General features: G+C 42.5%; 2 protein-coding genes across 2 annotated transcripts; one reads left to right on the top strand and one right to left on the bottom strand.

Annotated features, from left to right (window-relative positions):
- Positions 1-526: 526 nt before the first annotated feature.
- Positions 527-26,347, bottom strand: mettl14 (methyltransferase 14, N6-adenosine-methyltransferase non-catalytic subunit). Its single transcript, XM_080879199.1, has 11 exons — positions 26,080-26,347; positions 25,591-25,679; positions 25,165-25,252; positions 12,949-13,026; positions 7,787-7,874; positions 7,621-7,711; positions 6,466-6,607; positions 5,911-6,003; positions 1,571-1,687; positions 1,206-1,416; positions 527-1,052 (listed from the first exon to the last, which is right to left on the bottom strand). The coding sequence occupies exons 1-11, from the start codon at positions 26,143-26,145 to the stop codon at positions 745-747; spliced, it is 1,371 nt and encodes a 456-aa protein (XP_080735325.1). The 5' UTR covers positions 26,146-26,347; the 3' UTR covers positions 527-744.
- Positions 21,211-24,667, top strand: LOC308394737 (uncharacterized protein). The gene is made up of 2 exons (XM_080879201.1): positions 21,211-21,675; positions 24,193-24,667. The coding sequence occupies exons 1-2, from the start codon at positions 21,508-21,510 to the stop codon at positions 24,565-24,567; spliced, it is 543 nt and encodes a 180-aa protein (XP_080735327.1). The 5' UTR covers positions 21,211-21,507; the 3' UTR covers positions 24,568-24,667.
- Positions 26,348-26,672: the final 325 nt, after the last annotated feature.

The following is a 26,672-nucleotide window of genomic DNA, read 5'->3' as shown; positions in this document are numbered from 1 at the left end:
TTAAAAAATTGCTTAAGATACTTAATAAATAACCTTCACAGACAATTGTTGTATACATTTAAAATAAGTTAAAACAGGAGGGAATGTTACAGGAAAAATGATTCTATGTTTCTTTACCTTCTTTTAAATGTTCTATGATGCCTTTTGTCTGCCCTTTGCCTATGGTTAGATTAGTTTAGAATTATCTTTTTAGACTTTCCCAGCAAACACATCTTGTTTCTGGGACATATTGTTTTAGATTGTTTTATCTTCCCTAGCTCTCTGCTGACGAGACTAGCACCATATATGGAGTTGTTTTATTTTATCTGTTTATTATTTGTTATCCTGTTCTCACTGTCTCTGTGCTCTGTGCCTATAAAAATTACCAAGCCACTGTGCATGGTGTGAGTTGTTCTTAGCAGCTCACCCGTGTACACGTTTGATAAAGAAAGTAACTTTGTCTCATTGTGTCTTTATTTCTCCTGGGTTTTTTACAGAGTTTTCCCCCAACAATCTCCAAATACAAAAATCAATATGCAAACAGAAGTGGTGAAAATCTATTTTATTCAGGAAACTCCTATTCAATCTAACGTATATCCATGAAAAATATAAAGAAATCAAAATGATTAAAAAAGTAACCACACTGGCAAACTTCTCAACTTTTTCCATCTAAATCATTTACATACAAAAATGAGTTACGGATAAATCTTCAGACAAAACAAATGGAAGTTCCCACTATAGTGTGGATGGCATTAGTTCTTTACTCTACCGAGGTGGAAAGCCTCTATGTGGCCCTCCCCTACCCCTGAACCCTCCCCTGTCTCCACGGAAATTTGGTCGGTTTCTTTCTCGACCTCTGTCTCCCCCTCTTCCAGCATTTGGCCCACCACGCCCCCCTCTGGGTGGTCCGCCACCACGGTCCGACTTAAGTTTAACAGGGGGAGACTTGGGCCGGAGCCTCTCTATTTCTTCAGTGCAGCCAGACAGATGGCAGTTAGGTAAACCAAAATGTGCAGCGTAGGTTTCTGGGTTAAAGTTGGTGTTTGTCAAAGTAGGACCCACTGTCAGCCAGCCTAGAATGAGAGTGGAAAAAACGAAACAATATGTGTAATGACAAACAAGAACGAAAGACAGAGAAATTGAATTGAAAATAAGTAAATAAAATGTTGTTGTCAACTAATTTTAAGTCAACATATTTTCCAAAGAAAAGCACATATCCATCGTACCTGGTCTGATGGTAGAGTCTCTTCCAAACAGGTGCAACCTTCTGCGGCCCAAACAGAAGTGCTCAATGATGTGGAAGATCTCCACAGGCTTCTCTACATTTCCCATCTCAGGCTCTTCAGTGATGATCAAGTCAATGTCTACATTGGCATGGATGAAGTCTCCATCAGAACTCCTACGCACTGTTCCTTTGATTCCCATTAGGCAATGTTCCTGGAAGGATTGTGTTGTTTGTCATCATGCATCATACTATACAATTAATCCCACAATTTACATCAATAATATACCAAATGTGTGTGTGTGTGTGTGTGTGTGTGTGTGTGTGTGTGTGTGTGTGTGTGTGTGTGTGTGTGTGTGTACAAAATACCTTGGTCCTTTGGAATACTGCTTTTGGATCCAGTGCCTTGGTTTTTCCTGGGTTATTCTTGTTGGTCTTAATCCAGCAGATATCCTCACACCTCCTAAAGCCCCACTTCCTCAAACACTGAAAAAGAAGAAATAAACGGTAGGTATTATGACATCCCAATGTATTGTACAGACTGAACAAGCATTGCATTTAAAGCTGTTTAACTGAAAATAAATAACCTTTACTGTAGGCTAGGTCAATGGGTAACTCGTATATAATGTAACTTCAACTGCAAATCGTTATCTATATAAGAAAGCATATTTCTGGACTTCCTAAAGTTAGGCTCAGTTAATAATAATGGATTGCATTTATATAGCGCTTTTCAAGACCCTCAAAGCACTTTACAATTCCACTATTCATTCACAGACTGGTGGAGGCAAACCACAGTTGTAGCCACAGCTGCCCTGGGGCAGACTGACAGAAGCGAGGCTGCCATATCGTGCCATCGGCCCCTCTGGCCAACACCAGTAGGCGGTAGGTGAAGTGTCTTGCCCAAGGACACAACGACCAAGACTGTCCGAGCCGGAGCTCGAACCGCCAACCTTGCGATTACAAGACAAACTGCCAACTCTTGAGCCATGATCGCCCCTACCAAAGTTACCACAAACTAGCAGTCACACGAAAAAGACAAAAAAAGGAAACTGAAAGAAAAGAGAGCATGTGATCACTATTTAACCAGTGAGGATGAAACTTCGGCTACGTTCACACTGCAGGTCTTAATGCTCAATTCCGATTTTTTGATCGAATCTGATTTTTTTGACTGCTTGTTCACACTACAAATAAAATGTGACAGCGAACGCGCTCTAGTGTCAGGGCTCGCAAAATTTCAAAATCCCTGGTAGCCCTTCAGTCAGGGACTCTTCAGTTTTTTGTAGCCCAAAATAAATTTAAGCAGTCCGAATAAAAAAGAGAGCAATTTTTTTGATTGATGTTTTGTTTCCTGTTTTGTGTCCTTTACAATATTATACATTAAAGTATAATATTGTAACGGAAACAAAACATTAATCAAAAAATTGTTGAAACACAAATTACAACATTGTATAAAAATTACAATCATCAACTCAAATACTTGGTTCTAATTGAACAGAAATTTCTATGAACTTGTAAGAACTGTAGGACATGAATCAGTCTGTGTCAGATCCTGAATTTGAAATTTCCACTGAAGTCACGAGTAAGAGACAAGTGGAACCAAGATCGAGGCCATTTGCTTTTTGAAGTTTGCAAAGACTGCTAAATTGTGCCAGTGGTAGTTCACTCTTTGCAACATAGTACGCTGTTCTAAACAGATTTTTCAGGTTTATTTTTAGTATATTATTTGCAATTGGTGTTTGTTCTGGGAAAGATATTGCAGACTGAGCAATAATGCATTTCTTGCATTTCTCATGGGTTCTAATGGGGGCCTTTCTTAAAATGACTGGTCCCAGTAACAAAGGCGCTTGTCGACTCAGAAATCGAGAAAAAACCAACAACACACCCGGCAGAACATTATGTTATTTACACGGGTGCACATAAGTGGTCCGCATGTGCGCATTTGCTGTCAAAATTAAAGACGCGCACCAGACAAGAAGTTGCAACGCGCGTTTGCGTCCATATAAAAAGCACTGTTTTTGTCCGCTAGAGTGGGATTTTCACGGCACATTCTGCACCACATCTCTGTGCGTTCATCATTTGTTTGAAGCCAGCTCACCTCCTGCAACCACTTTTCCGAGAATACGCGCTTCTTTTGCGGTTCGGACTCCTTCTGACATTTGTTTGGAGGTGGAGGAACACCAAAGCAATTGCTTAAAGGAGCTTCTTCAACATCTTTAAGAGTTCTAAACAAATGTCTGTCCACCTCCAGAAAATCTTATGTACGCAAACGCGCGTTGCAACTTCTTATCTTGTGCGTGTTTTTTATTTTGACAGCGAATGCGCACCTGCACACCACTTATGTGCAGCCCCGGTTATATAGCTCGTCATATTGCAGCCACAGAAATTCTTTTGTCCATGAAACCATAAAGCTGCACTTTCTTTTTGCCTTATAGTCTGATTTGTCATAACTTCTCCGTTTTGTGGTAAGCTTTTCTTTGGCTGTCACTTCTTCACCCTGACCTGTCTTATTTGGCTCAGCAGAACTAAAATATATATCCTGCTGCTTTTACACACGCACTCACATAAGCTCAGCGATTCTCTGCGTGATCAACCTCTCACATGTTTAAGCTGCCGGAGATTTCACTTGTCATGTTTGCATAGTAAGCTAACGATTGATAAGACGATGTCAGAGAAATTGGTGCGCAAATGATTGTCACTCACCAATCAGTGCTGTCGCTCTCTATACACAGTTCGCGCGATTGCAAAGTGAAAGCAAAAAACAAGCGCAAATTCAAACGCGATTTCAATATGTCACATATTGACAGTGGCTCACCGATGCCAATGACATAATTACCCAGCTACATTTCCGAAAGAATGCAAAAGCATTGACATATATTTTTCCTTCCTACGATAGCCCGACGGGCAGGGCAGAGATAGATTTTGCTAGCCTGACTGGAAAAATCACTAGCCCGACGTCCCGGGGCTAGTGATTTTGCGAGCCCTGAGTGTGAACGCTCAAAGTGTCCCGCATGCACAAAAGAAGACGTCACACACAACGAGCTCTGTTTAGACCCAGATCAAACAGTGTTTGACTGATGGCCGTTAATATGAAGACTTGTTTCGGACTTTACGTTTCCCAATTTTGCTTTAAGTTATTTTGTTATTTACACATAATAATTGTCCTTATTGCTGTTTTAGAGGAGCGCTGCTTCAGAGGATAGTTGCAGATTTCTGTCAGAATCTGCAGATTATACAGTACAAATAAAATGTTCATGTTTCTCCAACGTTGTCTTCCAAACAGTTTCACTGGATGGCCAGCAAGCGTTTGCGATGTCTTCTTGGGAGCTGATAATTGGCGTCTGTCTTGTGTCAGTGACGTAAAAGACGGATTTAATGCGACATGACCATTCAAACAGCAGTCGCTTTCTAAAACATCAGATATGTATCGGACTCAGTACCACATACGAAAGTGACCCAGATCGGATTTGTGCCGTTCACACTGTCATACCATGATCGGATATGGGTCGCATAGGGTCAAAAAAGTCGGATTTGATGCGCTTTCGCCTGCAGTGTGAACGTAGCCTAAGAGGAATTTCCTCTTAACTTTGATACTATTCTGTGGCAATTTTATTTTTTTAGAAAGTGCAAATGTTGAGGTTCAAACATTCATTCCAAATCATTTTATGCTTATGTCAACGTGTGAACATATTTTTCTAAGGTCAGGACAGATCAGACTGTAAGTAATCTGTATTTAAAAACTGTAAAGCACATTTATGTCACAAGATTTATGTTGGTATGTGTTATATAATTTATTCTGAGTTTATTGGCAATCTACGATGTCCAGCGATAACTTTCTCGGTCTTTACACTGATGACAGGGAACTGTTCCTTAGATAGAGAACAGCTGGATTGCAATTTAACTGTTCGCCAAGATGGACATTTCTACAGATTAAAGAATTCTAGGAAGCGTTCTGTTATCAACTCAATGAATGAGGAAACGAAACTGAGTCATACAGATTAATAAAACCACAGGATAAGCTTGTTTTCTTTTTTCCAAATACAACATACCATTATAAAGCACCTTGAGGCAACTGTTGTTATGATTTGGTGCTGTACATATACAATTGAATTGAATTGAATTAAATTAAATTCCTTCTCTCTTTCTTCCTGTACCTATCCTTCTAGATGGGAAAACCAACAGACCTCCCCTCATCTCTTGATTAACTCAGATTTTCCCTAAACCTGCTTTCTAGAACAGGGTCATGATATCAATAAATTTTCATTTCTCCAACTGTCCAAGAAAAATAACATCGACATAAACATTTTTAAGTTCAAAGCAAAAGTAGATATATTCTCCCCTAAAACTCATAAGTCAGACTTAGATTAATGTATCTCTATAAAATTATTACATAACCTAATTAATTAAAATTCACTTTCCTGATGTCTAACTCGGGGATAAGAAGCATGCTGAATTAGGTTCTGAGCAACTGAAAATATGTCAATCCTTAATATGGCAAACTGGGAACCAGTAAATCAAATTATTATCTACTAAATTCTGGACAATTGTGGATTTTTTTGGTAGTAGGGTGTGTATTTTTTTTTTGTTGTTTAGCCATAACATTAAAACCACTAACAGGTAAAGTGTCTAAAATTGATCAACCTGTTACAATGAGAAATTTTGGCTCACTCCAGGACTGAATGCTTTTTTTAATGAATAAAAAATTGCGTTACCATCCTGCCCAGGTCCAGTCCTTCACCAGAGCCACACCAGAGAAAGACAAAGGAACGTAGAGCAGATATCTCTTCTATCTCCAGTCTCATGAGCTATAATAGGAGAGTGAAGGGAATGGAAAGAGGAATAAGCGTAAATGAGAAGAACACTCCATGCTGAGTAAGTAACTACTACTTACTTAACTCTTCTTTTCTAGCTCATAGGCTACCTTTGCATAAAAAAAAAACCTGCAGGAGATAAAGCCATTCCTTTTTTTCAGTCCTGTCTGGCAGCTTTTGCAATCAGAATTATGACACATTTTAACAGACTTTCACATCAGCAGATAAACAGTGCCATTTGGGATGCTGGCTGTTTTACAGGTCCAAACTGTTTGCTGTCCTTGGAGTCATGTTTCAAACCAACCCCTACCTCACCTTCACACATAAGATAATAACTTCTGTAGCTTATTTATTTTAGTTTTGTAGTGTTTTTTAAAAACAGTAAGAGTTTTCAGTATTTAATTACATGCTAGTCTAAACCAGTAAATGCAAACCAGTCAGAAATAGTATACATACATCATCCCAGGTCCAGAAGCGTTCAGTGTGGCTTATGCCTGATTCTCTGTAGTATTCCTCTAGAGGAGGTTCAAGCAAAATCACATCGAATTTGCACTTCAAATCCTTCAGGTCAAAGTGCTCTGGGTCTGCCTGGAGGTACCTAAACACACAGACAAACGTACCGAACTTGAAATGGTCAGTGACTACTTTACAGTGCATCTGGAACGTATTCACGGTGCTTCGCTTGTTCCATATCTTATTACACACTTTTTACAGCTTTTTCCAAAATTGATTACATTTATTTTTACCTCAAATTCAACAAACAATAAGCCAGTGTCAAAGTAAAGAAAAAAAAGTTTATTTGAAACTCTTGCAAAGTTAATAAAAATGTAAAACAAACAAACAAAAATATAACATGCATATAAGTATATACAGCCTTCACTTAATACTTTGTTAAAACCCGCTTGGCAGCATTTACAGCCTCCAAGTAGGTTTTATTTTATGTATGAAGCTACAAGCTTGGTACATCTCTTTTTGGGCAATTTCTCCCATTTGCTTTCATAGAACTTCTCTCAGGTTGACGTGCGACCAACCTATGAAACGTCCTAGTGGTTCCAAACTTCGATGGAGGCCATTGTGCTCATCGTGATCTTCAACCCTGCAGAAATGTTTATGTACCCTTCACCAGATCCTGTCTCAGATGTCTACAGACAATTTCTTGGACTTCATGGCTTGGTTTGTGCTCTGACATGACCTATCAACTATGGGACCTTATATAGACAGGTGTGCCTTTCCAAAGCATGTTCCATCAACTGAATTTAGAAAAAGTGGACTCCAACCTTGTTGTAGAAACATTTGTAAGATAATCAGTGAAAAGAAGATGCACCGGAGCTCAAATTTGAATGTGTTAGCAAAGGCTGTAAATACTTCTGTAGATGTTATATTTTTGTTGTATTTTATTTTACTATATACATAAGAAAAACTTTTAAAAAATCAAATCAAATTAAGGGATTTTGGGGTGAAAAATTAATTTTATCCCTTTTAAAATAAGGCTGTAACATGACAAAAGGCGGAATAAGTAAAGTGCTGTGAACACATTCCAGATGGACTGTAATTCAAGCATAAATTAATTGCACTCATAATCAGATAAACATTAGTATTCATTTAGCATACATGGGAGGGGTGTTGGTAGTGGCGATGAGTTCGTCCTTCAGTCTGATCAACTCTCGAAGTTTAGGGTATTCTTCAAATCGGTCGGCCAAGCCTTTACAACAGGCGACACAGAGGTCAGACTCACATACATGAATATGAAACAATCAAATAGCAAGCACACACTTACCAACATCTCTGATGAAGTTCTGTGGCCTATGCCCAGTGTCCACAAAATGCTGGCAGTAGTCATTGTGAGGATTCAATGACTGGGTACCCTGAGAATGAAAGAAAATTGCCATATAAAGACAAACCACATGTGAACCTGTGTTTTATCATACCTTTAATATGTGCCATTTTAAAATATTTAATATTTTTTTTATAGCACATATTTTTCTTCATCCTGATTGGATGTAGATCATTGACAATCTTGTGCGTTTTGCACTGTCAAAGGCCCCTGAGGTAGCAATCAAAAGGCAGAGGATGATGCTAACCATTGCACAAAAAGTTGGACTTCTGGACATGCTGAAGGAAGGCAGAAATTACCGTATTTTTCGGACCACAAGGCACACCGGATTATAAGATACATTAAGCAAAACAAAACAGTCAGATAAGTCAAACTTTACTCAACTCATTCTTCTTGCTTCCTCTACTTCCGTACCATTGATTCATTAATGTTGACTTCTCTCGCAGCTGCTCTATTCCCATGTTCTGGACCCTGAACATGAACCCCTGAAAACAGGGTTTGATCTTTGGTTTCATTCTATAATACTGGACTTATTTTTCTATGAAGGTTTGAACTTTGAGAGTGTTTAAACAAGAGAGAAAAGTGTGAAAAGTTCACGCCTGTCTGAGAAAAGTGTATAAAGCCTTAAAACATCTATAATAATTGTAAATAATAATTGTAAATAATAAAGCTGACTACTTTGCGGATTTCACTTATTGTGGGTTATTTTTAGAATGTAACTCCCGTGATAAACGAGGGACCACTGTATTACAAAAATATAAAATTTATGGAATGTGATAAAATGTGGAATCATATGTAAATATCAACACTTCACCGAGTTCTTTTGATTCCTCAGAGTCATCCAATGGAAGACAAAACACTGCTCAGTAGACCATTTAACACTTTATTACTTCTAGAAGGGAGATGCATCCTGCATGACACGCTGCCGCGGATCTCAAAATGGCGGTGTGCTCCTAACAGTTTTATTACAGAAGCTCTCTCATTCTAGTCTACACAACAGTGTCTCAGTAACTTTCCACTAGAGATGGTGCTCTCTTATCTGCATTTTCCCAGGCAAGCATGAGCGGGAGTCTGCAGCTTTCCACTCCCCAAGGACACATGGTCTAATGCCTTTATTTTTCAGGGCTGTGTCCACTTAATACTACACTATATAACTTTATAACACTTATTAATAAAAAAAGCATAGCAGTATTGAGGCACTGCAAATTATTTAATTCCAACACATATTAGGAACAAACTGTGAAAACATGAATAATCCTGTTCATATATCCCTTGCTTGCCAGAGCTGATTTTTGTTTGTAACAGTGAGACTACTCACTGATTTTATTACACTCTTAAATCCTACTACTTATTCCTGCGTCTTTTGTGATAGTCGACGTAATCATGACTAGTCGACTAATTGTGGCAGCCCTAATTTAAATATAAGAGTACTTAAACAGCATAAATGTTTACAGTGCAAGTAGTATAGTGTTACAATAGAAACTGGCACTGAATGAATAATTTAATTAGTTAGAAAACATTCCACAGACTATCCTCAGTCCAAGTCAAATGCTCATGCTGGCAAACAAAACTGACACTTCTGGTTTGGCAACACCTGCCAGAATAAAACTTGTTTATCTTACATATGCTTGGCTGCTGATTACTTAAGAAGCAACTAAAAATGATAGCGTTATAATTCTTCCTTCACTACTTGTTTTTTTCCCTTCTCTTTCAAGTTAACCCGTTGTCACATTGGTTGCACTAAATCTTCTGGGTAAAATCTAGGTTAGCATCACCAAAGCAATTTGAAATGAAAAAAAAATCAGTGCCTTTAAATTTAAAAATCTTTTACATATCATGTTACACAGGGCTCACAAAATGGCTAGCCCGACATCCCGGGACTAGCGATTTTTCCAGTCGGGCTAGCAAAAATCTATCTCTGCCCCGCCCGTTGGGCTATCGTAGGAAGTTAAAATATATGTCAATGCTTTTGCATTCTTTCGGAAATGTAGCTGGGTAAATTTTAGTTGGGTATATATTTTATAGTTCTGTATATTTTAGTTCTGCTGAGCCAAATAAGACAGGTCAGGGTGAAGAAGTGACAGCCAAAGAAAAGCTTACCACAAAACGGAAAAGTTATGACAAATCAGACTACGAGGCAAAAAGAAATTGCAGCTTTATAGTTTCATGGACAAAAGAATTTCTGTGGCTGCAATATGACGAGCTATATAACCGGGGCTGCACATAAGTGGTCTGCAGGTGCGCATTCGCTGTCAAAATAAAAAACGCGCACAAGATAAGAAGTTGCAACGCGCGTTTGCATACATAAGATTTTCTGGAGGTGGACAGACATTTGTTTAGAACTCTTAAAGATGTCGAAGAAGCTCCTTTAAGCAATTGCTTTGGTGTTCCTCCACCTCCAAACAAATGTCAGAAGGAGTCCGAACCACAAAAGAAGCGCGTATTCTCGGAAAAGTGGTTGCAGGAGGTGAGCTGGCTTCAAACAAATGATGAACGCACAGAGATGTGGTGCGGAATGTGCCGTGAAAATCCCACTCTAGCGGACAAAAACAGTGCTTTTTATATGGACGCAAACACGCGTTGCAACTTCTTATCTGGTGCGCGTCTTTTATTTTGACAGCGAATGCGCACATGCGGACCACTTATGTGCACCCGTGTAAATAACATAATGTTGTGCCGGGTGTGTTGTTGGTTTTCTCTCGATTTCTGAGTCGACAAGCGCCTTTGTTACTGGGACCAGTCATTTTAAGAAAGGCCCCCATTAGAACCCATGAGAAATGCAAGAAATGCATTATTGCTCAGTCTGCAATATCTTTCCCAGAACAAACACCAATTGCAAATAACATACTAAAAATAAACCTGAAAAATCTGTTTAGAACAGCTACTATGTTGCAAAGAGTGAACTACCACTGGCACAATTTAGCAGTCTTTGCAAACTTCAAAAAGCAAATGGCCTCGATCTTGGTTCCACTTGTCTCTTACTCGTGACTTCAGTGGAAATTTCAAATTCAGGATCTGACACAGACTGATTCATGTCCTACACAGTTCTTACAAGTTCATAGAAATTTCTGTTCAATTAGAACCAAGTATTTGAGTTGATGATTGTAATTTTTATACAATGTTGTAATTTGTGTTTCAACAATTTTTTGATTAATGTTTTGTTTCCTTTACAATATTATACATTAAAGTATAATATTGTAAAGGACACAAAACAGGAAACAAAACATCAATCAAAAAAATTGCTCTCTTTTTTATTCGGACTGCTTAAATTTATTTTGGGGTACCAAAAACTGAAGAGTCCCTGACTGAAGGGCTACCAGGGATTTTTAAATTTTGCAAGCCCTGTTACAGCACAGTGAAGTTTCCTGTTAGAAGCATGGCAGTGGCAGCTTGACAGTCATTTCAATTAGTTTTCTAGATTATTACATTTATTGTTTTTATGTTCAGTCTCAACTGTTACGAAGATGATGTGCAGTTAATAAGTGCAATAAATATTTATATTGGAAAAGAAAATCGTGAGAGAATCGTGATCTCAATTCTAAGCAAAAAAAATTGTGATTCTCATTTTATACAAAATCGTGCAGCCCTAGTAAAAACTATAACTTTAATCTCAGCTAAACCGATTTACTCAGGAATAAATAAAACACATAAAATTTTTAAGTTATCTAAGTGACTTATATATGATGTTTAACCTGAGTAGCAAAAGACAGCGGGGGGTTGAAAACGATTTGCCGGGAGTTTGCTGTTCTCGTCGGCTCTAGTGAGCTTTGAACCCCAGCTAGCTATCGAGCTGGTGGATAACAGACGTCTCCAAAAACGTCAGAGCGCTTTTGCAAATATGTGATGTCTTGATAAACCAAGCAGATATTTGAAGTTTGCACAGCTACATTCTTGCCTGAAAATAAGTTAAAAGTTTATTTTGTGACACAGAAAGAGTAATAATAGTAATATTAAAACTAATTAGCTGCTGCCATTGATGGAATTGGCTGGGCTGCGCTATGAATCCTGGGATAGGCTGGGCCACGAAGGATACACCCAACCCATCCTTCAAATCTGGGGAAATGAAGGACACATTTATTGGCCGCAGTTGCAGAAGTCATCGAATTTGGACAGCCTTCGTCGCATTGCTGTAACGTAACTGGCCTACAAATGCGGCCTCCAAAGGATGCAGCCTCTGAATTTGGACACAGCTATGATACCAGACACTGCTTCTTCTTCTTCGGGGTTTAACGGCAGCTGGCATCCTTGTACATGCAGTGCTGCCATCTTCTGTTTCAGTCCGTTATTACACTCTTAAATCCTATTACTTATTCCTGTGTCTTTTGGGATCTTACAAAGCTTCAAATGATGTGTCGACTATTAAATTAGTCGTTGACGATTTTGCTAGCCGTCATAATCGTGACTTGTCGACTAATCGTGGCAGCCCTATTGTGCAATAAGGTCAGATGCACTCCCTGGAAAAAGGTACACCCTTTTTTCTTGTGAAAATGCGACAAAATGTCATTGCTTGGAAGGAAGAAAAAAAAAACAGACATACGGGCAAGTTTGGCATTTGATGTCAAGGAAAATAATACACTTTGTAAACCATGTGGAACAACTCTCACTGGTAAAAACACAACAAACTTTAACACTTTATATTTTAGTCAACTGAATCAACTTTCAATTCAGTCTACTAGAATTTTGTGATATTTGGTCAACTACAACTAGACCAAAACCAAATCCAAAATTTGCTGTCAAAATTAATAAGATGCCACACTGATACATTTAATCACCTCTGTGATGGCTCTGCTCAGGATATGTGTGTGTGTGTGTGTGTGTGTGTGTGTGTGTGTGTGTGTGTGTGTGTGTGTGTAAAATGCCCCAAAAAAGACAAATGTAGACAGAGAGCAGTGACTGAGACATCCTGCTGTGTTTTCACATCTGCTGAGTAATCTGTATCTCTAGGAAAGTCAAATTATAGTCCATTCAAAAATTTTCTTTTGCTTAAAGTTGCTGGATACTTTGTGTGGAAACAGGTTCTTAAAGTTGCTGGATACTTTGTGTGGAAACAGGTTTTGCAAGTCCATACAAAAGTGACTGTGAATGCGAAGAAAGAATTTCCCAACCTTAAGAAAAGTACTTGAGTCCTTGTACACCTCTTCATATGGGTTGGTTTCATCTGGTTGCTGCACTTCCAGCTCATCCTAAAACACAAACAGGCCCACATGTGCATGTGTGTACAAATGACCAATCAGGTTTACAATTATGACTATGACTAAGACATAGATTATGACTATGTTTAGCAGACGAATGCAGCTGAATGTAATTGCAAAATAAAGCAAGAGAACGGTTAACTATATCGTCAACTATAACAAATACCACCACTGTTTAATATGAAGAAAAAAACTAAGACACAAACGTACAAAAAACATTAAATCAGTTAGATGTTAATCAAAGAGTGAGATGGGACATTGTCAGCCTGCTAAATCTGTCCACATTTTCATATATTTGTTCTAATACATCTGAATCGATGCATTTCGCACTATAATAAAATACAACCCTAATTCCAAAAAAGTTGGGGCACTTTGGGAAATGTAAATAAAAGCAGAATGCAATGATTTGCAAATCTTATAACCCATGTTTTATTTACTGCAGAAACTGAGAAAATGAAATGTACCATTTTAAGAAAAAAAAAATTGCTCATTATGAATTTGATGGCAATAACACTTCCCAAAACCGCTGGAACAAGGCCATGTTTACAGACTTTGGGGCTGGAGCCTATCCCAGCTATCATATTTCGACGGCTCATTGCTGGGCCGACCATTTTGTTTAAATAAAATAGCAAAATGTCTCAATTTAAATATTTTACATGTTTTCTGTATTCTATTCGGTTCTATTGATTTGATTAATTAACACGCACAACATGCAAACTTCTCTGAAATTGTGATTGTAAATCTATACTTCACCTTACAATTCATTAACTTCAGTTATAATCTGTTAAAACCTTTAATGGGTTGTAGTTTTAATAATACTTGAAAGTATTAAATGGAAAAATGAACTAATACTTCCACCTTTTTCATAAGTCATTTGTATTTACGTCATTATAGTCACGCAAAAGAGCAAAGTCAAACTCTGGCTCAAAGACAACATTTACCAGACAAGATTTTTGTCAAGGCTCGGCTGTGTGGCAGGCAGGAGGAGGACCCAAAATGCAAAACTCACACACACGGGGGTGAACTCAAAAAGCAGCTTTATTGCTGACCAAAGATAATAGGAGATACAAAACTAAACTGGGAAAAACTAACATAAAGCTCACCAGGAAACACGGGGGAATCACACACAGCATGAGGGACGACGTCACGCTGAACAGAGGGAGACGCAGACAGAAATACACAGAGGGTTAACGAGGAAAGTGGGAACACACGGGGAACACAGGTGACACTGATAATCATAACGAGACAGGGCGGGGTGAACTGAACATGACATGTACGGGCGTGAGAGTCACAAAGTAAACAGGAAGTGCACAGAGGTTCAGACAGGAGGAGAGAGAGCACGGGGAAAACACAGACATAACGGGCTGGGGAAACATGAAACAACCACAAAGGGAGACGAGGGCTCATAAATACATAGAGGGCACACAGGGGGAAGAGAGAGCACGGGGAGAACTTAGACATAATGGGCAGGGGAAGCATGGAATAAAACATAAGGAGAGACGAGGGCTCACAGATACACAGAGGGGCACACAGGGGGTAAAAGCCATGAAGGGAAAACACTTAGGGAACAACACAACAGGGCAACTCAGAAAACATGGCCTAAGCAAGGAACAAAATACAAACATACAAGGAAACTAAGAACACTGGGCCAACATGGCCCAGGACCATGACAGTACCCCCCCCTCAAGGGCTGGCTCCAGACAGCCCAAACACAGAAAAACAAAACCAAACAGAAAACAACCCAGGGCGGGCGGCGGGGGCCCAGGACGGAGGGCTCGGAACAGAAAACAAAAGAAGAGCACAGCAAACACCGGAGCCCAAGAAAATAACCCAAACACAGAGCAGTTCAGGGGGCCGACCATGCGGAAGGCAACGGCGGAGACGTGGAAACAATTCAGGAGGCCGGCCGTGCACAAGGCAACGGCGGCGACGTGGAAACAGTTCAGGAGGCCGGCCGCGCGCAAGGCAACGGCGGCGGCGAAGGAGACAACGGAGCAGTTCAGGAGGCCGACCGCGCAGAAGGCGGCGGCGGCGGCGAAGGAGACGACGGAGCAGTTCAGGAGGCCGACCGCGCGGAAGGCGGCGGCGGCGCCGAAGGAGACGACGGAGCAGTTCAGGGGGCCGACCGCGCGGAAGACGGCGGCGGCGCCGAAGGAGACGATGGAGCAGTTCAGGGGGCCGACCGCGCGGAAGGCGGCGGCGGCCCTCCAGTCCCAGGCGTGCTGGCCATGGCCTGGTGGGCACAGGACCAGACGAGGCAGGACCAGACGAGGCAGGACCAGACGAGGACGAAGACTCGGAGGCAGGACCAGACGAGGACGAAGACTCGGAGGCAGGACCAGACGAGGACGAAGACTCGGAGGCCGGACCAGACGAGGACGCAGAGGCTGAGGCCGGACCAGGCGGAGCTGCAGAGGCTGAGGCTGGACCAGGCGGAGCAGAAGCAGAGGCTGAGACTGGACCAGGCGGAGCAGAAGCAGAAGCAGAGGCTGAGACTGGACCAGGCGTAGCAGAAGCACAGGCAGAGGCTGGCCCAGGCGTAGCAGAAGCACAGGCAGAGGCTGGCCCAGGCGATGACGAAGACTCGGATGCAGCTGGACCAGGCGACGACGAGGCGGTCGCAGATGGCGGCTGGACAGGCTCCTCGGGCCCTCCAGCTGATGCGGCGTGAGGCTGAACGGGCCCCTCGGACCCTCCAGCGGAGACAGGAGGCTGAACGGGCCCCTCGGACCCTCCAGCGGAGACAGGAGGCTGAACGGGCCCCTCGGACCCTCCAGCGGAGACAGGAGGCTGAACGGGCCCCTCGGACCCTCCAGCGGAGACAAGGAGGTGCTGGCCGGGCTCACTGGAACCCCCAGCGGACGAGGTAGATGGCGGCGTGGGAGCCGCGGAGTCCTGGATGAGCTCATCCGAGCTTCCAGCAGGAGCTGATGTAGAGCCAGAGAGGTTTGGGACCCCTGGCTGAATGTTAAGCCGAACAGAAGACCGTATTGCTATCGGGGACTGGGCCAATGGTTCAGGTGCGAGGTGAGCTACTGGAGATGCGGATGAGAGTGGGAGCTGAGCTACTGATGGTGGTGAAGTAGATAACTGCACGGGAGACTGAACTGAGGGCGTCTGCACTGGCACAGGGGACTGAACTGATGTCTGTTGTAACGGAGGTGGTGAGAGTGGAGTAGGCAGTGGAGTTGATGACTTCACAGGAGAATGAACCAGAGGTGAGTGCACAGGAGACTGAGCTAGAGGTGGTAGTGATAGTTGAGGGGAAAGTGGAGCTGGTGATTGAGTGGATGACTGTGCTAAGGGATGCTGCACTGGGGACACTGGAGACTGCACTGGGGACACTGGAGACTGCACTGGGGACACTGGAGACTGCACTGGGGAAAGCAGAGCTGCAGGAGACTGCGCTAGAGACTGCAGTGATGGTTGTAGTGGAGGTGCAACGGGTGGAGGAGTGGCTGAAGTGGCTGTGGGTCGGGCGGCTAGTGGCTCAGCTACAGAGTATAGTAACGGCAGGGCTATGGGTTGAATGTCTGACTGAGTAGCAGCCTGAATGGCTGGGTGTAGTGATGGTTGGGGTGGAAGGGAAACAGGTGGTAGTGTGGATGACGGAACTAAGGGCGACTGAGTGGCAGACCGAACTGATGACTGAAGCGATGGTAGAGGTGAAAATGGAGCGTGTGGTGGAGTTAATGGCTGAGCTAGCGGGGACACAGGAGACTGAACTGAGGGGGACACTGGAAACTGAACTGAGGGTGGCTGCGAGGGAGCTAACTGAGCTGTGAAGGGCTGCGAGGGAGCTGACTGAGCTGTGAAGGGCTGCGAGGGAGCTAACTGAGCTGTGAAGGGCTGCGAGGGAGCTGACTGAGCTGTGAAGGGCTGCGAGGGAGCTGACTGAGCTGTGAAGGGCTGCGAGGGAGCTGACCGAGCTGGAAGTAGCTGCGAGGGAGCCGACTGAGCTTCTGGTAGCTGCACAGGCGATAAGCAGCTCGCATTGACATCCGCCACACAAAACACAGCCCCTGAATGAACAGTCATAATGTCTGGAAAAGACACAGAGTCCTCACTCACCACAGCAGGTGAATTAGAAGGCCGAATGTCCGGCTGTGGGGTGGCGCGTCGTACTGTCAAGGCTCGGCTGTGTGGCAGGCAGGAGGAGGACCCAAAATGCAAAACTCACACACACGGGGGTGAACTCAAAAAGCAGCTTTATTGCTGACCAAAGATAATAGGAGATACAAAACTAAACTGGGAAAAACTAACATAAAGCTCACCAGGAAACACGGGGGAATCACACACAGCATGAGGGACGACGTCACGCTGAACAGAGGGAGACGCAGACAGAAATACACAGAGGGTTAACGAGGAAAGTGGGAACACACGGGGAACACAGGTGACACTGATAATCATAACGAGACAGGGCGGGGTGAACTGAACATGACATGTACGGGCGTGAGAGTCACAAAGTAAACAGGAAGTGCACAGAGGTTCAGACAGGAGGAGAGAGAGCACGGGGAAAACACAGACATAACGGGCTGGGGAAACATGAAACAACCACAAAGGGAGACGAGGGCTCATAAATACATAGAGGGCACACAGGGGGAAGAGAGAGCACGGGGAGAACTTAGACATAATGGGCAGGGGAAGCATGGAATAAAACATAAGGAGAGACGAGGGCTCACAGATACACAGAGGGGCACACAGGGGGTAAAAGCCATGAAGGGAAAACACTTAGGGAACAACACAACAGGGCAACTCAGAAAACATGGCCTAAGCAAGGAACAAAATACAAACATACAAGGAAACTAAGAACACTGGGCCAACATGGCCCAGGACCATGACAATTTTAGTAGATTAGTTTTGTCCTCCAATCCAGACCTTTACAAGCCTTTGTGTCCAAGTCACACCACATTTCAAGGCACTCATGTATAGACGCTTGTAGAATAAGAGCCTTTATGTCAACACTAATGATGTCAGTGATAACTTTAACTATATTGTAAGATAGACACTTTTGAACATAGCTTTGCTGTAGGCTACACCACTTTATCACACATCAAACAATCGCCTTTCGCCACCGCAAAGGATTCTGGGAAGTAGCTAGCCGGTCGTCACGGCAAAGCTACGAGAGCGTCTCTCAGCATGGGCCCGAAAAAAGTTCTGTCAGCCGAGGAAGGAGACGATATTAAGAAGTCGCTGGAGTTTATGACAGAGGAGATTTCTACTGTCAAACTGCAGCAGAAAGCCATCCTGGACCTGGTCGAGGAAGTTAAGGCTCTCCGCATCCAGAACGCCGAGAAGGATCGGCGGCTGGCGTACCTGGAGAACAGAGTGGCGGATTTGGAGCAGTACACCCGGATGAACGATGTTATCATCACGGGGCTTCGCATCAAACCCCGGTCATACGCCCGGGCGGTCGCCACTGACAATGTAGGAGGGCCAGGAGAGGAAGATGTCAACTCCACGGAGCATCAAGTGGTTACCTTTCTACGGTCCAAAGGTGTGGAAGTGGATTATAACAACATTGAGGCTTGCCACCCTCTACCCCGAAAAAATGACAGTAACAAACCAGCCATCATTGTGAGATTTGCAAACAGAAAACAGCACTGTTAAAACAAGGAAGGAAACTGAAAGGATCCGATGTCTTCATGAACGAACATCTGATAAAAAGAAATGCGGACATTGCCAGGAAAGCACGTTACTTGAAGAAACAGGGAAAAATTCAAAATACATGGACCACCAACTGCAAAGTATTCATTAAACTCAATGGAACACCGGAACAAGCCAAAGTGTTGGTCATCAGAAATATGGAAGAGCTGGACAAATACTGAGGTCAGCTTACTCTGGAGGTATGAATACACATGTGACGTGACACACAACACAACACATGGCACAGTCCAAAAGAACTTCATCTGCATCCGGCAACAATATCAACATGACTCATTGGAATTCTCTTTATGATAATCTGGAACTGAGAACATTTCGATACACAGACCATAATGTTCTAGACTTAGAAAAGGATATAGACCCGGAAAATAATTTCTTCTACAACATCAGCTGTAACTGCTGCTACTTCACTGATGAACAGTTTAAGCACACCATCAACACGGAAAATAAATTATCAATAATCCATTTTAATAGCAGAAGTCTGTATGCCAACTTCAACAATATAAAGGAATATCTAAATGAGTTGACAAATCCATTTGGAATTATTGCCATTTCTGAAACATGGATCAATGCGGAGAAAGGAATGGACTTTGGACTGGAGGGATATGAAGTGAATTTTGTAAATAGAAGGAACAAGAGTGGAGGGGGAGTAGCTGTGTATGTGGATAAAAACCTAAACTACAAGGTGGTAGAAAGTATGACAACTGTAATTGATAATTTACTAGAATGTATAACAATTGAAATTTATAAGGAAAAAGAAAAAAATGTAATAATTAGCTGTATATATAGAACACCTGGCTCTAGTATTCAAGTATTTAATGACTTCATAGAGGAAATATTCTCTAAAACAAATCAAAAAGTTATGTTTATCTGTGGTGATTTTAATATTGACCTGTTGAATCCAAAAAAGCATAAAATGACCGACGAATTCCTAAACACTATGTACAGTTTGAGTTTACATCCTAAAATAACCAGGCCTAGCAGAATTACACCACATTGTGCCACCTTACTTGACAATATTTTCACTAACAATATGGAAAACAACATTGTGAGCGGAATATTAATTAATGACATCAGTGATCACCTACCAGTTTTTGCAGTTTATGACACTAATTATAAGAAAAATCAGCATGAAGAACAACTGAGATACAGACGTGTAAGGACAGAAGAAACTATGACTGCATTTAAGAACGATCTATTAAATCAGGACTGGGACAAGGTGTACAAAGAAGCTGATATTGATATTGCATATGGCATATTTTTAAGAATATTCATGGAGTTGTACGATAAAAACTGTCCAACAATAAAATACAACAGAAAGCACAAATATTCAGATAGACCATGGCTCACTAAGGGTTTACAAAATGCATGTAAAAAGAAAAATACACTCTATAGGGAATACCTAAAACAAAGAACAAAAGAAGCTGAAAATAAATATAAAAAATACAAAAATAAGTTGACCAATATTATACGTGTATGTAGAAAGGAGTATTATAGTAAAATATTGAACAACAATAAACATAATATGAAAGGAATATGGGATGTTTTAAACGGTATCATTAAAAATAATTCTGGACAACAAAGTTATCCACAATACTTTATCGATAATGGCAATATTATGGAAAACACTGCTGATAAGGTCAACAGCTTTAATCATTATTTTGTAAATATTGGACCAAAACTGGCAGAACAAATTCCTGAGTCACTGCCATCAGTAGAATGTAGTGAAAACCTGATTGATAGGAACCCTAACTCAATGTTCCTCACATCAGTGGAGGAAAAAGAAATAATTGACATTGTACACATGTGTAAATATAAAACATCCACTGATTGTAATGATATTGACATGAAAATCGTCAAGAAGGTCATTGAAGGAATTGTAGGACCTCTAACATATATTTGCAACTTATCATTTCAGACGGGAAAAGTGCCAAACAAAATGAAAATAGCTAAAGTTGTGCCGCTGTATAAAACCGGGGATAGACGCCACTTCACAAATTACAGGCCTGTTTCTTTACTACCACAATTCTCCAAAATCCTAGAAAACCTGTTTAATAAACGATTAGACAAATTCTTAGATAAATATAAATTACTCTCTGACAGTCAATATAGATTCAGATCAAAAAGATCAACATCTCTGGCATTAATCGAATCAATTGAGGAGATTACGAATGCTATAGATCAGAAACAGTATGCAGCTGGAGTATTTCTGGATCTCAAGAAAGCATTCGACACAATCAATCATGACATATTAATTAATAAACTGGAACGGTATGGGATTAGGGGGGTTGTACTGCAATGGGTGAAAAATTATTTAAGTGACCGGAAACAATTTGTGAAGCTGGGTGTCCATTCCTCATCATGCTTGGACATTGCTTGTGGTGTTCCACAAGGCTCTGTACTGGGTCCAAAATTATTTATTATTTATATAAATGATATTTGTAAGGCATCTGATATATTAAAATTAGTATTATTTGCAGATGACACAAATATTTTTTGTTCTGGGGGGAATCTAAAGGAGCTGCTGGATACAATTACTTCAGAAATGTGCAAAATTAAAAAATGGTTTAACAGGAACAAACTATCGCTAAATCTAAGTAAAACTAAAATTATCTTATTTGGGAATTCCCTTAGAAATGCACAAGTGCAGATTCATGTAGATGGTGTGGAAATTGAAAGAGTACTTGAACATAAGTTTCTTGGTGTGATTATAGATGATAAATTAAACTGGAAGTCTCATATAAATCATATACATAACAAAATTTGTTGGAATGCTACTACGCAAGTAACCCCGGCGGAAGGGGCTACATGAATAGGATGAGGGACCTATGGATTCTTCGATACCCAACATCCACAATGACGGCGAAACAACTAGTAGCTCAGTGTTCCAACATTCGAAAGAAGGGACTGCTCTCACAGCTAGAGATTGACGAGGTACAACACAAATGCTACGGCAAGGAGGAGTCAGGACGCCAGGTCAGGGGGGAGATATCATCACCCCCACCCGAGATTGGGTACATAGCCCCAAGTGCGATAGGAGAAGGATCGTTGAGTGCGAGAGGAACTGACCTGAAAAATAGGATCATGGCCAAGCTTGAAACCTGGATCCCCCGTAGCCGGTTACCAAGATTACGTGAAGTACCCTCAGAAGGTCTGCTAGATGATGTTAATGCAGCACTACGGGCAATACCTACAACCACAATTACCGACACTAACAAGCTGATCTACAATACGGCAGCAGTGATCAGTGAGATGCTTGGTTACAAGTTGAACAGCCACAAGGGGCAGTACCCTCCATGGAGAAGGAGGCTAGAGGGCAAGATCAAAGTAGCACGGAGGGAGGTTAGCCAACTAACAGAGTTGCAGAAAGGTGCGACAAATAAGGTGCCTAAGAAATACAGCAAGCTGTCCATACCTGAGGCCTTGGAAACTGCCAAGCAAAGACTCACAGCCTTGGCCAGCCGCTTGAGGAGGTACACCAGAGAGATAGAAGGCAGGAGAATAAACCAGCTGTTCTCCACAGAACCAGCAAAGGTGTACTCTCAGTGGCAAGGGAACAATAAGAGAACAGCACCACCAAGGCTGGAGACGGAGCAATACTGGAAGAGCATATGGGAGAAGGATGCAACCCATAACGGCAATGCTCAGTGGCTAGTGGATCTGAGGGCAGACCACAGCGACCTCCCTGAACAGGGTCCAGTAACCATCACAGTGGCAGATATCCAAGAAAGGGTCTCCAGTATGAAGAGTTGGACAGCACCAGGGCCCGACATGGTTCACGCCTACTGGCTGAAGAAGCTGACTGCACTCCACGAGCGTCTGGCAGCACAAATGAACCAGCTGCTAGTTAACGAGAGACACCCGGAATGGCTAACTGAAGGCCGGACGGTCCTGATCCCCAAGGACCCCAAGAAGGGACCGGTCCCCTCCAACTACCGACCAATAACCTGCCTCAGTACTACATGGAAGCTCCTGTCAGGCATCATATCGGCTAAGATGAACAGGCACATGGGTCAATACATGAGCGGGACACAGAAAGGAATTGGCAAGAATACCAGAGGTGCAAAACACCAGCTACTGGTAGACAGAACAATCAGCCGAGACTGCAAGACCAGACTGACCAACCTGTGCACTGCCTGGATTGATTACAAGAAGGCCTATGACTCAATGCCCCACAGCTGGATACTGGAATGCCTAGAATTGTACAAGATCAATGGGACCCTAAGAGCCTTCATCAGGAACTCAATGGGGATGTGGCGTACAACACTAGAGGCCAACTCCAAGCCCATAGCACAAGTTACCATCAAGTGCGGGATCTACCAAGGAGATGCTCTGTCCCCACTGCTGTTCTGCATAGGCCTGAACCCCCTCAGTGAGATCATTAACAAGACTGGCTACGGATACCGACTACGGAACGGAGCAGTTGTCAGCCACCTCCTGTACATGGATGACATCAAGCTGTATGCCAAGAGTGAACGAGACATCGATTCACTGATCCACACTACCAGGCTATACAGCAATGACATTGGAATGTCGTTCGGACTGGAGAAGTGTAGTCGGATGGTAACAAAGAGAGGGAAGGTAGTCAGAACTGAGGGGATTGAACTACCAGAAGGCAACATTGCAGACATAGAGGACAGTTACAAGTACCTGGGGATCCCGCAGGCAAATGGGAACCATGAAGAGGCCGCTAGAAAGGCTGCAACCACCAAGTACCTGCAGAGGGTCAGGCAAGTCCTGAGGAGTCAGCTGAATGGTAAGAACAAGATCCGGGCCATCAACACATACGCCCTGCCCGTGATCAGGTACCCTGCTGGGGTAATAGGCTGGCCAAAGGAGGAGATAGAAGCCACTGACATAAAGACAAGAAAGCTCCTGACCATGCATGGAGGGTTTCACCCCAAGTCCAGCACCCTGAGGCTGTACGCTAAGCGGAAGGAAGGGGGCCGGGGACTGGTGAGTGTCAGCACCACAGTCCAGGATGAGACAAGGAACATCCAAGAATACATTGGGAAGATGGCCCCAACTGACCGAGTGCTCAGTGAATACCTCAGGCAGCAGAAACCCAAGAAAGAGGAGGGAGACGAGGAACCATCATGGAAGGACAGGCCCCTGCACGGTATGTACCACCGGCAGATAGAGGAGGTGGCTGATATCCAGAAATCCTACCAGTGGCTGGACAAAGCTGGACTGAAAGACAGCACAGAGGCACTAATCATGGCAGCACAAGAACAAGCTCTGAGTACAAGATCCATAGAGGCTGGGGTCTATCACACCAGGCAAGACCCCAGGTGCAGGCTGTGTAAAGATGCCCCAGAGACAATCCAGCACATAACAGCAGGGTGCAAGATGCTAGCAGGCAAGGCATACATGGAACGCCATAACCAAGTGGCCGGCATAGTGTACAGGAACATCTGTGCCGAGTATAACCTAGAAGTCCCGAGGTCAAAATGGGAGTTGCCCCCAAGGGTGGTGGAGAATGACCGAGCTAAGATCCTGTGGGACTTCCAGATACAGACGGACAAAATGGTGGTGGCTAACCAACCGGACATAGTGGTGGTAGACAAACAGAAGAAGACGGCCGTAGTGATCGATGTAGCGGTTCCGAATGACAGCAATATCAGGAAGAAGGAACACGAGAAGCTGGAGAAATACCAAGGGCTCAGAGAAGAGCTCGAGAGGATGTGGAGGGTGAAGGTAACGGTGGTCCCCGTGGTAATCGGAGCACTAGGTGCGGTGACTCCCAAGCTAGGCGAGTGGCTCCAGCAGATCCCGGGAACAACATCGGAGATCTCTGTCCAGAAGAGCGCAGTCCTGGGAACAGCTAAGATACTGCGCAGGACCCTCAAGCTCCCAGGCCTCTGGTAGAGGACCCGAGCTTGAAGGATAAACCGCCCGCAGGGGCGTGCTGGGTGTTTTATATATATATATATGTGTATATATATATATATATATATATATATATATATATATAAAATTGTAGGTTGTGTATCCTTCAGGTGTTAATGGGGTTATTGAAAATGTGTATATGTGCGTATGTGTGTATATACGTAGGTATGGATAGATAGAAACATATATGTGTATATATTAAAAAAAAAAAAAAAAAAAAATTACACATAACATATAATGTAATTACAAGGAGGTATTTCTGTAGTCTATTGATACTAGATAGTGGAAAAGGGGTGGGATTAAATAAGCTTATGCTTCTTCCTGCTCCTTTTTGAACATGGACGTTATTTGGAGTTGTGGTTGCTCGTTTTCCTTTTGTTTGCTTTGTTCATTTGTCTCTTTTAATTCTATTTTTTTTTTATATATACTTTTTCAACATGTTCAAAATAAAGATTCAATCAATCAATCAATCATTACTTACAATACTTAACTCCTAACACATTCAGGCTTTTTAATTATGTTTTATTTATATAATACCAAATCTCATAAACTCAACATTTATGTGGTTACACTCACCTTTTGCTCTTCCACATCCTCTTCTGTGTCCTCTCCTTCAGTCTGTGCTTTCCTTTTAGAAGAAGGGGCTGTGCTGTCATATGAAGCCCTGCAACAACAAATACACCTCAATATTTCAACATTTCCTAAGTCCCAAAGGAAGCATTTGGTACTGAACAAATGACAACACAGAGCGCACAAGATGGAAAAAAAAAAGAATGTGCATGCAGTAAACCCAAAGAGAAAAATGCTTCTGAGCATTTCTGCAGTTTAGTAAACGGACTGGGACTCGTAATGGTTCAGGGCAACTTGGGGGTTCAGTATGTTGCTTAATGATGCTTCAACATGTGGCGTTGAGGAATGATCCGCCGACCTTCTGATGGGTGGATGCTCCTCTCTACCGCCTGAGCCACAGCCACCATCAACAGTACCAACACTACAGCTTACCTGCATGTTTCTCTAGTCTCCTCGATCTCTTTTAGTTCGTCTTTACTGTGTAGGACTGCTCCGATGCTGTCTGCGCTTTCAGCTCCCAGCTGTGGTAACGACAGAACAAGTAAATGTAAAGGCCCTCCTGCTTGTGTTGTGCCAACCATACAGTGCCGACTATGAGGAAACATTTTCTTAATAAAACACCCCTTGGTGTTTTGTACTGCTGGTACATGACTCCATATCGTTATGGATAATTGTAATGGGTCCTCAATGCGCTCAAATCTTTTATTTACACGTACATTGAGTCTGCTCCTCTCGAGGGCGACCACTGTGAATGTTTGAAAGGGATAGGCAAGTTATCGGCACCCATGCATCGACGTGTTGGACGGAAACTATATGAAAACCCACTTTGCATATAACACGCTTAGCTCCACGTTATTAATACAAATCCGTTAGGTTTGTAGATACATTGAGAGGCAGCTTGGGGGCTCGTTGTGTACTTGCCTGTTGAGCTAACAGCTGCCGCCTAAGTTTTTGTCTCTCGCGTATCTCTTGAAGACGACTGTTCATTGCGTCTCATATACTGTGTTCTGACAAACTATTAAGTCCCCTTGGCCGCTGGTGTAAATAAAATATTTTCATATAACACTTATAGCTATCTGTAACAACAGCTAGCAACCGGCTAATGCAGGTTAACCGCTAAAAAAAAAAGGAAAAGTCGATAGATGCAATTGATTTCTACACCCGCACGCTCAGGCTCAATTTATTGCCCTTCCGCCGGTGGAGTTTGTTCAAAATGAGAGTCAAAGGCACATGTGTATTTGAATTTTGTTATAGCTCGTATACAGTTATGCCTAACTGTATTGGTTAAATCATCAAAGTATGAACAATATTTGGGTCTTAAGAATAGAGCGATTTACCACCTGTCTCGGCCATTGCCGGTGTACGCCGGTATTAAATAAAGAGTGAATGCCTTTGTGATTGAACGGACGCAGCGTGATGATGTCACAATCGCTGACGTCTCATGAGTCGTCTTCCAATCAGAGACGGTTAGTTCTTCTCGCTCTTCAAGCAGCAGCGTACAGATCCCACGAGTG

The sequence above is a fragment of the Rhamphochromis sp. 'chilingali' genome (genome assembly GCF_963969265.1).
Source record: "Rhamphochromis sp. 'chilingali' genome assembly, chromosome: 4".
NCBI lineage: Eukaryota > Metazoa > Chordata > Actinopteri > Cichliformes > Cichlidae > Rhamphochromis > Rhamphochromis sp. 'chilingali'.
Note: the sequence above shows the minus strand (reverse complement) of the source record. Positions and strands in the feature narration are given on the sequence as shown.